Below are 13228 nucleotides of genomic sequence, written 5' to 3' on the forward strand. Positions count from 1 at the left end.
GACAGTGCAATCAACTGAGGTAGGAAAACGGAAAACACATTGAAATTTTCCGTTACTTCTTTGTCAGGATTAATTAAGTTCAATCTTTATGTTACTTACGAATTCAAAGTCCCCATCTTGCGGTACCTTCCAGTTATCGGAGGAGTTCTGAAGTGCTTGTGCGTTCCGATTACTGTGGGTGTTTGCCTGGTTCTCTTTTTCCTTCTGTTCAAAATACTCCAGGAAGGATGGTTTGCTTTGCTGCATGGTCTCCTCATTCTCTGTTTCGTTAAAAGAAAAATGGGTTAAATTAAAAGCTGCACAGCTGGCTCATCACATGTGTAAAAAGGATCAACGCTCAAGTTGAACAGTCAGTGTTGAGCAGTTAACACTAATCCTGCAGATTGTGAATGAACACCCCAGGACTGAAAACCAAATACAGAGTTAAGATGAACTAGCATGTGTCAAATGGCTGCCTTCATTCTTATCCATCTTGAAAAGTCACCCTAGGTGTGTTTAGGGGTGGGAAATCAGTTACCAAGCTTTTTCCTATTCTGTTCTTCCATATTGCCCCATCCCTTGGAAAAGTACACCTCCACCAGATGCAGAATGAGGCTATGAATTGAATGGTGTGGGAAGGTCAGACACTATAGTCCATGCAACTGCACTTCACGCTACATGTTCTCCAGAAAGCAAGGAATCGGGACATCGTAGGCTGCACAGAGTCTTCAATGGACCAGATTCTTGCAGCCCAAGAAAGGTACAGGTGAAGAACAGGAGCAAAATTATTTCAATTTTCCCAAATTTAGGCAAGGCGAGTTACTGAACTCAAGTGGGTAGATGGAGTTATGATACACATCAGCCATGATCTAACTGAATGCGGTAACAGGTCGTGAGGGGCTAATCTACAAAGTGCACTGGAACACCAACATTAGGTGCCATGGACCGGTGTATTTGATCTCCCACACAGCCGAATTCATAACCTTGGAGGCCATTGTCAGAACACTGCAAATGGAAGTTACGCATTCCTCCATAAGGTGGGGTGAGGGGAGAAGGACAGCTGTTGGCTTGGCAGCACAGGCAGAATCTGTGGAGCAGTTTACCCATTTGTCCACTTTCAATTACACACATGACCATGACATAACTACTTGCATTTTAATGCACCTTTAATGTATGAAGCATCCCAAAACACTTCAAAGGAGCATTATGACCAAATCTGATACAGAGCCCTATAGGGAAATGTTAGGATAGGTGGCCAAAAGCTTGGTCAGAAGGAGATCTCAACAAGCGTCTTAGAGGAGAGAGAGAGATTTGGGGAGGAAATTAAAGAGTTTCAGGTGTAGACAGTTGAAGGCATGGCCGCCAATGGCAAAACAATGAAAATTTGGGATGTGCAAGAGGCCAGAATTGGAGGAGTGCAGATATCTTGAAGGGCTGCAGGACGAGAGGAGGTTATAGAGATAGGGAGAAGCAAGACCATGGAGGGATTTGAAAACAAGGGTGAAAATTTTATAATGCAGGTATTGTTGGACTGGGAGTCAATGTAGGTCATCAAGCACAGGGGTGATGGGTGAGCGAGACTTGGTGCAAGTTTGGATACAGGTAGCTGAAGTCAAGTTTATGAAGGGTGGGAGTCAGAAACAAGCCAAGATGAATGTGGTGACCTTACCAATCCAGAAAGATCCTACAATCTTTCCCTCTAACTGTATCTCTATTGCCATTGTCATCTCTTGTCATTTGTCTCTACTGTCCTTCCCAGAAGCTCATTCCAATGTGGTTGTAGTGTGGCTCGCTTACACATGCTAGAAGCTCCATATGGAAACACAGGTGGTCCTGTCCTTTGCAGACAGAAGAAACATGTTGACACATTGCACCTTTATCAACTAAACAAAATATTGGGGGGCAGCCATTCCCCCTGGTTCATTCCTCATGGCAATGTCTTCACCAGAGTCGACCTGCCTGGTTTGAATTTGAACGAAAGCTTGGCCGTTAACTGGTGCATTCTACATGGCAATGCCTCTACCAATCAGAGGCCACTTGCCAACCAATTAACTCTCTTCTCAAGGAGTACAAATTGATGTTCTCTTTACTATTACTATTCTTGCAAATGTCCTGACGAGTACAAGACAAAAAGCTTCAACAGCATGCCTCTTTTTTCAGCAATACTCAAGATCATTCCATACGTCAATCACTTCTTTGTGAAAAGCTTATTAAACGTAAATATGTGCACTCATCAAATTCTGCCTTTGAGCGTCCACAATTTTAATTGTTCCATTATTGGGGTCCATGCCTTCAGTCACTTAGGCCCAAAGCTCTTGATTTCCTTCCCTAAATCTCTCTGCCTCTCCACCTTTTGTCCCTCCTCCAAGGTGCTCCTTAAAATCTACCTCTTTGACCAAACTTTTGACCATCTGCACCATTATAGCCTAATGTGGCTTGGTGCCAAATTTTGCTTTATAACGCTCCTGTGAAGTGCCTCGAGACATTTTCTAACAGTAAAGGCGCTAAACAAATACAAGTTGCTACTGTCCATGTTCTACCTCCATGGTTTACAAGCTACTCCTAATGATTCAAAATACTTAAGCAAAAAACTTGAGTTACCCAATAACTTGAATTAAGAGCAGACTATAGCTTGAATTTTCTAAAGCAGTTACCATATCATATTGCCATCTAAGGTCACGCAGAAGAACAAGACAACTGGCAAAATGCAGTCTTTTATATCTCAGAATAAATATGCAGACACAAAATCACTTCAACATGTAGAGATAATCAGGGTAGGAATAGCCTGCTATTAATTTCTTTTGCCTACGTCAAAGCACAACAGACACATTTTACATAAGAGCAAGAATTAGAATTTGGTCAGGAATGGGGAATGTGTCCAAAGCAAACAATTTCATCCTGAAGAAACAAGAGAGAGAATTATTTTATATTCAATGATGGCAGCCCTGGGCCGTCAAAAATTTTTTATATGCATAAATTTCCTTGTTGCTTTTGTCCGACTCCTCACACAGTTCATTATAAATAAAATTAAAAGCTACTTCTACCGGAGTGGGAAGTTTTAGTCTGGTCTTCTGAAGTTATGGTGTGTGAATGAGCCAGCTCATATAAGTAACTGTACTGTGCTTCCACTACAAAGTCAGGATAACTAACGACAGCAGCCTCAGGCCAAAAGAGCACTGATTTATAGAATGGTACAGTACAGAAAGAAAGAGCTGAATTCTACTTTCAGCGGTTCTTCACATGAGCAGCAATTTCCACATGGAAAGGACTACCAGGTTAGTTGCGGGGCAAAAAAAGTTGATAGCTGGATCATGCAATGGTTGGAAAAAGAACGCAGAAAGAAAATGGAAGTTTTATTCTAAACGACTGAGCTTAAAAGGGCCAAACCACCTTCCTTATCCATATTTAACTTATGACCAGCGCATTGTGAATGTGGCACCTCACAGCACAGAGAAAAAAAGAGGCTTCTAAACCATCATCACACATTAGAAATACACGTCAAAGGGATTCCCTTTTTTCTAATATTTATTAATTATAGAATATTGGAGATGAAGAAAAAACTGGTTTACTAACAGTTAAGAATCATCCAATTGGGTAACAAAGAGTCTGGTCTAATTGGCTCGAGAAGGCACTACATCACAATGATGGATGGGTCAGGTAACCAATGGCAGGAACATGAGGGCATGGCTGTTGGTGGTTATGTTTTCCTCCAGGAAAACACCTAACCAGTGTTGGCAGCCTACTTAAAACAGTGGAAAACTATACACTAGATCACTGTGAGTAAAAGCTTGTGAGGGGACAATGAGGTTATCTGGATGTACAAGATAAGCAAAGTGGCATTTAAAATGTAATTAATTTTATTAATTAATTAAATAAATGTAATTACCATTGTAAGCAAAATAATTTGGATCCCAAAACTTTCCATAAACTATGTCAAATTGGGGGGCGGGGGGAGAGAGAGAGAGGATGGGGGCAAGTATGGTGGACCTGCCTTGATGTAGATGTACGGCTACAGAAAACAAAATTCTATGCTTTGATCTTCCTGATCTCAGCTACTGAAGGGAAAATATTACTGTAGGGGCAGTGATTACAGAAATCAATCCAGCTGATGCAGAAAATATTACAATAGAGAAAAATGACAGCTTTAAAAACAGTCAAGATCCTGCTTGAGGAGATAGGTGCATTCATTGTGAAAGTCTTGAGTATTACAGCTTAATGGCTTCAGAACTAACATGAGTTGGCCAACAAGAAATTACCAATAATAAATTTGACAGAGCAGCTTTTCTGCAGTGAGTGATAAAGCAATTTGGAAGCACAGTGCACTGACTAAATCGAACAGTGTTACATCTCATTGCAGATAACTACTGTAAGCTCCAGCTTGTGAAATAAATAAAAAATCCCTGTCCATCTCTGGCAGCAGCAACACTGGGATTTCAGTCAAATCCAACAGTCAGTACATGGAATTAACGTGTGGCCATATGCAACAAGCATTTTCCCCCTCACTGGGATTTTTGCCACATGCAATAGGATGTTTTTGTACCATGCCCAATTGAAGTGTAAAAGAATGCCCCAAGTGGAGAATATTCCATCACATTCCTGACTTGTGCCTTGTAGATGGCGGATGGTCTTTAGGGAGTTAAGTGAGTTACTCACCGGAGAATTCCCAGCCTCTGACCTGTTCTTGTAGCCACTGTATTTGTATGGCTTGTCCGGTTAAACTTTATAGAGTAGTTAGTCTCTCGTAGAGTTACTGGTAAATGGGGCCCTGTACTTTTCAAATGATGGAGCAGGCTCAAAGGGTTGATTGACCTACACCTGCTCTTAATTTGTATGTTCGTACTATTACAGATTCTGTCCTTCCTACCTTGAGCTGCATCTCCAAGGCAGCATTCTGAGCTGTACAACACTGAGGTGAAGTGGATTAGAATTCACAAAGAGAGACAGAAAAAAAAGCATTACCACAAATCTGAAATAAAAACTGAATGCTGAAAATAAGCACAGTTCAACCAGGATCTGAAAGAGAAATGGTGAGTGAAGTGAGGTAGAAGTCTTTTGGCAAACTCACATCTAAAACTCTACTCTGTTTCATTCAAAAGTAGAATGATCTACCATAGATTTACAGTTTTTAAAAAAAAATTGAATTAGTATTTTGTTAGCTAAGGGTTTCGGAATCAAGGCAGATAGATGGAATTAAGATACAGCTCAGCCATGATCTAACTCAAAGGAGGAACAGGCTCAAAGGGCTAAATGACCTCCTCCTGTTCCTACGCACATAAAAATAAACCGTTTTAAGGAATGTTCTGCAATTCCATAATGTACCTTCATCTGTTTTATAGTATCTTGCATCAGAATTTGCATCCTTTCATACATGGTTTTGGTCATTCCCAGATTTGATTACTCCATTGCTCTCCTTACTGGTCTCCCATATTCCTCCACAAAATGTCATACCTAGCACAAAGGAAGATGGTTGTGGTTGTTGGAGGTCAATCATCTCAGTTCCAGGGCATCACTGCAGGAGTTCCTCAGGGTCGTATCCTTGGCCTAGCTATCTTCGTCTGCTTCATCAATGACCTTCCTTCCATCATAAGGTCAGAAGTGGGGATGTTTGCTGATGATTCCACAATGTTCAGCACCATTCACAGAATGCATCAGTAGCTGAGGAGTCATGTCCAAATGCAGCAAGACCTGGCCAATATCCAGGCTTCAGCTGACAAGTGGTAAGTAACATTCACATCTCACAAGTGTCAGGCAATGACCACCTCCAACAACAGAGAATCTAACCATCACCCCTTGATATTCAATGGCATTACCAAGGCTGAATGCCCCACTGTCAACATTCTGGGGATTACCATTGACCAGAAACTGAACTGGACTAGCCATATAAATACTGGGGCTATAAGAGCAGGTCAGAGGCTTGGAATCCTGCGGTGAGTAACTCAAATCCTGACTCCCCAAAGCCTGTCCACCATCTACAAGGCACAAGTCAGGAGTGTGATGGAAAACTTCCCACCTGCCTGGATGAGTACAGCTCCAACAACACTCAAGAAGCTCAACAGCATTCAGGACAAAGCAGCCCAGTTGATTGATGCCCCATCCACAAAACATTCACTCCCTCCACCACAAAGGCACAGTGGCAGCAATGTGTACAATCTCCAAGATGCACTGCAGGAACTCACCAAAGCTCCTTACGTAGCACCTTCCAATCCCATGACTGTCACCATCCAGAAGGACAAGGGTAGCAGATGCATGGGAACACCGGCACCTGGGAATTCCCCTCCAAGCCACTTACCATCCTGACTTGGAAATATGTCATCGTTCCTTCACTGTCACTGGGTCAAAATCTTAGAACACCCTCCCTAACAGGACTGTGGATTCACCCACACCACATGGATTGCAATAGTTCAAGAGGCAGCTCAGCACCACCTTATCAAGGGCAATTAGAGATGAGCAATAATGCTGGCCTAGCTAGCGGTGCTCACATCCCATAAATGAATAATTTTTAAACTCCTTGCTTGTTCAAAGCTATGCTGCTTGAATCCAATCCAACACCAAGTCCCAATCAATCAATCATCACATTTATACTTAATCTACATTAGCTCCCAGTCACTCAATGCCCCAAATTTAAAAGTCTAGCCTTTAACTGCTCCTCCTCACCTCCATAACCCCCTTCAGCCCTAGAGCCCTTTCCCCTCCCACCGAAAATCTCTATTCCTCTCACTCCAGCCTTTTGTACACCCATCACATTATCCTAGTAGTTGATGCAAATTCCAGAAGAGAAAAATCCGTACTCATCATGCATGATAAACTTAAACGGACTGTGTAGTTCATACAACAGTGGTTTTAATAAACCCTCTGTAATTAAAAATAAACTATCGCATAGAAAAATGTCTTGGCCAGACTTCACCATTCCCTCCCCGGTTACACTATAATCACTTTGGTACTGTGCCTTGCAGTGTCTCATCAAAGTTACAATATGGAGCTTTTGTTTTTCATTTAACAGTTGTAGATTGGAAAATATATTTACAAATGTTTCACTGGGGGTCATGAACCTAAAACAATGCATTAGCTTCATGTTTCATGACAGCAGCTGCCTTATCTCCGAAAATAAAACAAAACCCATCACCTCAAAAGGAAATTTCAAAACAGAAAACGTTAAGGCACTGTCATTATTTGCTATATGTCCCCTTTCCTAAAGTTTAAACCAATGTATACACATTCCTTAAGTCATGCAGCAACTTGCCATCAGATTTCAACAGCACCTTTCACACAAACACATAGGAGCAGGAGAAGGCCACTCAGCCCATCGAGCCTGCTCCACCATTTAATAAGATCGTGGCTGATCTGACTCCAACTCCATATTCCTGTCTACCCCCTATAATCTTTGACTCCCTTTTTAGTCAAGAATCTACCCACCTCTGCTTTAAAAGTATTCATCGACCCTGCCTCCACCGCTCTCTGGGGAAGAGAGTTCCAAACATTCACGACCCTCAGAAAAAAATTCTCCTCATCTGTGTCTTAAATGGGAGACCCTCTTATTTTTAAACTGTGTCCCCTCATTCTAGATTCTCCCACAAGAGGAAACATCCTTTCCGCATTCACCCTGTTAAGTCCCCCTCAGGATTTTATATGTTTCAATAAGATCACCTCTCAATCTTCTAAACTCCGATGGATACAGGCCCAGCCCGTCCAACCTTTCCTCGTAAGATACCCCCCACCCTCATCCAAGGTATCGGTCAAGTGAACCTTCACTGAACTGCTTCTAAAGCACTTATATCCTTTCTTGCTAACTGAGGCATTCGAGAAGGCACTGGGTGATTATTTAAATAGAAACAATGTGCAAGGTTATGGGGAAAAGGCAGGAGATTGGCACTAAGTTAGAATGCTCAGAGAGCCAGTGCAGACACAATGGGCTGAATGGCCTCCTCCTACACCGTAACAATTCTGAGATTCCTAAAAAAAAGGCCAAAACTGTACACGGTACTCTAGATGTGACCGACCCCTCCAACATTGAAAAGGGCTAGAGCAACATCGTGGCAATACCATCAACTGCACTTTCCACACCAACAAGACTTGGACATGAACTATACACAGTTCTGGTCTCCATACTATAATAATGATATGGAAACACTGGGTAAGGTGGGGTGGGGGGGAGATGACACGACGATAAGTGCGGTATCAGAATTCAGGGGTTATACCTATTAGGAAGGCCTAAACTGGCTGAGGCTCTCTACTCCAGAAAAGAGAATGCTGAATGGCGACCCCTGATGGGTCTTTAGAAATATGAAAGAATGCAATAGGTTGGCTGTAGAGAAGATGTCTCCACTCATGGCAGTAGCAATAGGCCATAAATATATGATAGTCACTAATAAATCCAATAAGGAATTCAGGAAAAATGTCTTTACCTAGAGAGGTGAGAATGTAGACCTCGCTACCACAGGGACCAGTTGAGATCACTAGCTTAGATGCATTTAAGGGGAAGCTGGATAAACGAGGGAGGAAGGATTAGAAGGCTCTGCTGGTAGACTTAAGAAAGATGCAAGGAGGCCTGTGTGGAGCATAAACACTGGTATGGATTAGATGGGCCATATGGCCTGTTTTTCCGTGTTGTAAATTCTAAGTAAATGCAATTGCATGTCTATTGCTGGGTCAAAATCCTGGACTTCACTACCCCATTGTCAGAGTATCATCACCACAATAGATGGCTGTAATTAAATGAGAATGCCCATCACCACTGTTATGCCCGTGTAGTTATGATTGCGGATTTACATGTAAGATAAAACTACTTTTTAAAAACCAGAAGAAATAAGGACAATTTATCTGGACACAAAATGGAGTTTAGGGGCAGGTGACCTGCTTTTGTGTTTTCTGTACAGATGCAGGGACAGACTCATGTCTGGGTATGTCTCTGGCTAGTCACTTAAAATGCGAGTGACCTTACCAGGTGCTGATGACAGTCTCTCTCCATTTCAATTAAAGAGACTCACAGTAACAATAACTAATAAACATGCAGACCTCGAGGAGATGCGAACGCAAAGATATTTGGAGGCTATTCATACCGGGATATTGATGGGAATATCAAACATTCCCCGTGTGTAGCAATTGCATAGCTTATCAAACTTTACGTGTACAATGGGAACATTTGTACTGTGGTCATATGACAGAAACTGACTTGTGGTGTGAATTAATAAGGTGTTTCGCAAGGACAACCCTGGACAGTCAGTCTGGAATACAAAGACCAGAGAAGGGTGACATCTTGCCCAGGAAAAAGGAAGAACCCCACCTTTAAATTCACCCAGTCAGACAAGTGGGGCTATTCTTTACCTGCACTGCAGAGTATATTTTCACTACAGCGGCTCAACCACAACTTTGGCTGGAAAAGCCAGAAACCTGCTGTTGAATGAAGTGAACCACTGAGTTCATAGCAAGAAGCTTCCAAACTCTGCTGTTTTCAGTGAACAAGAGAGAATCCTCAGGACTACAAGGTTTCCAGCTACCATCAGGAGAATTGATAGTAAAATTGACTTCTGGACTCTTAGAAATCTAAGTGCATGTTACATATTTTATAATCATCTCTTCGCGTGCGTGCGTGTGACAGAAAGCCTTTCTTGTGTCTGTTCTCAAAAGTCACAGCACTCAGGGGGTTAGAACACTTCTTTAAAACACATCTTGTAACAGTTAGTAAAGAGGAGGAGAAAAGGGGAACCACTGAACCATCCCTCCCCTGTCCGTGAAACCACCTTCTCAGGAGAACTAGGGATAAGTAATCAACACAGCTTTGCCAATATTGCATCATTCTGAGAATTACAATAAAATGCCTCATTGACCTACTAGTGGATGAGAGGTTTAACCTCAATAAAGCATTTAATCAAGTTCCATATATCAGGCTTTTAAAAGTTAAAGCTCACATAACTAGTCACAGATTAACCAGCTTACTCTTGTGGTCTATGTCATCTGAACCCTTTGGGAACTTCTCCAGCTCTCCGACCTTCTGATCTCTGCGCTCCTTCAGTTCAGATCTTTTGTGCATCCCCGATTTTCATTTCTCCACCATTGGTGGCCGCATCTTCACCTGCCCAAGCCCTAAATGGTGGAAATCCCTCTCCAACTCTCTCCCCCTCCTTCCATCCATCCATCCCCGCCCCCCCCACAATCTTCCTTAAAATCTACCGTGTGTCTATCCTAGTGTCTTCCGGTATGTCTCAGTGTCAAATTTTATTTGATAATGCACCGTGAATTGCCTTGGGATGTTTCCTTATGTTAAAGGTACTATTATCTGTTGTTTTGCTTTCTTTCAACCATCTGCAATAACGTTTCAATATTATAAAATCAGTAAATCAGTGGTCAGTTAATGCTGCTGTAAGATGTATCCACTCTCAGCACTCTGTCTCCAATACAAAGCTTGGTGGTGCATCAGCTCTTCATCACTCGCAAAACTGGAAAAAAATGGTTTTACCATCATAAAACGCTATGGAGCTGTGATGTCTTATTGATTTGCATAAAGTAACATTCTGACCAAATAAAAAGTGCTTATGAGCGTAAAATACTTGCATTTATACAGCATCATTCAAGACATCAGGGTGTCCCAAGAAACTTTACAGTCAATTAAGTACTTTTGAAGTATTGATGAAAAACGAGACATGTTGAAGCTTTTTGTCTTGCACTTACCACGACACTTTGCAAAAATACCAATATAAGGCAAAGCGCCATTTTATATTGTATGAGAAGAGAGCGCTAATTGGTTGGCAAGTGGACTCTGATTGATATGGGCATTGCGATGGAGAATGCACCAGTGATGGTGACTGGTGTCCTGATGAGTGCAAGATGAAAAGCTTCGACAGGTCTCTTTTTTCAGCAATACTCAAGTTCTGTACAACCAAACGACTACTTTTGAAGTGTAGACACTGTTGTAATATAAGAAACATGGCAGCCAGCTTGCTCACAGCAATGTGATAATGGCTAGAAAACTTGTTTGGTGGTGTTGGTTGAGGGATAAATAATAGTCAGGACATCAACCCAATGATCTCTACTACTGATCCAGATTTTGAATCCCTTCAGCTTAGAGTTTAAAAATTCTGGAAATAAAAAGCAAATGTCACTAAGAGTGACCATGGAAGGAAAGGAAACCTGCTGTCCTTACCAAGCCTGGTCTATATGTGCTTGCAGTCAATTGTGCAAATTGGCTGCTGGGTTTCTCACATCACAACAGTGACTACATTTCAAAAGCTTAACTAACTGTAAAGCACTTTGGGACTTCCTGAGGTTGTGAAAGGTGACAGATAAATGCACGCTCACTCTTTCTTCTTACCAGTCCCACACTAACGTTGCTGACTCTGAAGTGACCCAGCAACCCACTCTGTTGTATCAAAAACTGCAAGTGCAGGGATTCAAGGAAGAGGCCCCTCAATACCTCTCAGCTACCAGGAATGGACAATAAATACCAGCTTTGCTAGTGATGCCCACATTCTGAAGAATTGATACGTAGAAGTGTTATCAGAACCTTTATAACTTTCCCATTAAATCTTTGCAGAAAGAAATAGTTTAAGCTGCAATCAGGCTTGGAATAAAAAAACAAGCGGCTCCTTATGTACAGTATCTTTAAAAAATATTCAAGACTGTGGGGTAGATGAGGCCTTTCAAATGTCAACAATAATTACACTTGAGATTCCAAATGATGGAACTGTACACTGAATCTTCATACAGCAATTATGAAATCTGAAAGTATCTTAAATTATGTAAACCTAACGTGAAAATTTGACTTCTATGGCAGGCCTTCTTGTACTGAACAGCGTTATTCAGTCATACATTACAGAACAAGGATGTCTACCAATCCCTTTTTAACATATTAATGATTAGTTGTCACATCAATATGATGAATGAAGGTGTTTAATTTCAGTAACCATTTCCCTTATGGCAAAGGTTTAAATTTGGATATAAATCTTTATGATCATTACCCTGCACGGCTGCCTAGAAAAACTAGAGTTCCCTTATGTCTGGAAACTAAAATTTCTGGCTCAAGCACAATGGGCTGAATGGTCTCCTTCTATACGTTATCATTCCATGATCTGGTTCCACACATCAGGGTGTTTAAAATAATTATTGTTTCATCTAGTAGAAAAGGCAGAACGATCTGTTTACCTTGGTCCTCCCGAACTCAACGAAAGACTGAGTCGGAAGTTTGTGGGCTCGGGTCCAATTCCAGAGGCCCCATCCTTCTCCTTAGCAAGAGTCAGAGGTTGAATAAGATTGTTCACAACCTTGGTTTGTATCTGACCCGGAAATGAGCTCCTGCCCACATATCCACGCCATCACTAAGTCCATCTCCTTCTGCCTCCATAACTTTGCCCTGCCTCAGCTCATACGCTCCAACCCTTGTTCATGGCCATAAACCTCTAGATTTGACTATTCAAAAGCACTCCAGGTTGACCTCCCACATCCCATCCTCCGTAAAGTTGGGTCCATTCAAAACTCTGCTGCCTGTATCCTAACTCGCCCAAAGTGCCGTTCACCTATCACCCCCATGCCTGCTGAGCTATATTTGGTTCCTGGTTGAGCAACGTCTTGATTTCTTTAATAAATCCCCATCCTCGTTTCTAAATCCTTCTATGACTTCGCCCTCCATGTCACTGTAACTTCTTCCAGCCTTACAACCCTCCAATATCTGGGCTCCTCCAATTCTAGCCTATTGAGCATCACTAATTTTCATTGCTCCACCGCTGATGGCCATACCTTCAGCTGGTGAGGCCCTGAGTTCTCAAATTCCCTCCGAAACCTTTCCTTCCTTCTTTAAGGTGCTCCCTGTCAGCCACGGCTTAGTGGTGGCACTCTAACCTCCGAGTCAGAAGAATGTGGCGTCAAATCCCACTGCAGCACTTGAGCACAAAATCAGGGTTGACACTCCAGTACAGTACTGATGGAGTGCTGCACTGTTGGGTGTGCCATCTTTCCTATGAGACATTAAACTGAGGCCTTGTCTGCCCTCTCAGGTGGATGTAAAAGATCCCCTGATACAATTTCAAAGAACAACAGGGGAATTCTCCCTGGTGTCTTGACCAATATTTATTTCTCAACCAATATCACAAAAACAAGATAAAAGCAAAATACTGCGGATGCTGGAAATCTTTGATGGAAAAACTCAGTAGGTCCGACAGCATCTGTGGAAAGGAAGACAGAGTTAATGTTTCGAGTCCGTGTGACTCTTCATCAGAACTAAAGAGGAGTAAGAAATGTGGTGAAATATAAGCTGTTTAAT

The 13228-nt window shown here is 42.0% G+C and overlaps 1 protein-coding gene across 1 annotated transcript in view; it reads right to left on the minus strand.

Annotated features, from left to right (window-relative positions):
* The window catches only part of LOC144688396 (serine/threonine-protein kinase 3/4), a 137373-nt gene that overhangs the window by 55410 nt on the left and 68735 nt on the right, over positions 1 to 13228 (minus strand). Inside the window, exon 10 of the mRNA XM_078554880.1 lies at positions 100 to 260. Within this exon, the coding sequence (XP_078411006.1) occupies positions 100 to 260 (161 nt within the window). The remainder of the gene's footprint in view (positions 1 to 99; positions 261 to 13228) is intronic.

The sequence above is a fragment of the Cetorhinus maximus genome, chromosome 13 (genome assembly GCF_964194155.1).
Source record: "Cetorhinus maximus chromosome 13, sCetMax3.hap1.1, whole genome shotgun sequence".
NCBI lineage: Eukaryota > Metazoa > Chordata > Chondrichthyes > Lamniformes > Cetorhinidae > Cetorhinus > Cetorhinus maximus.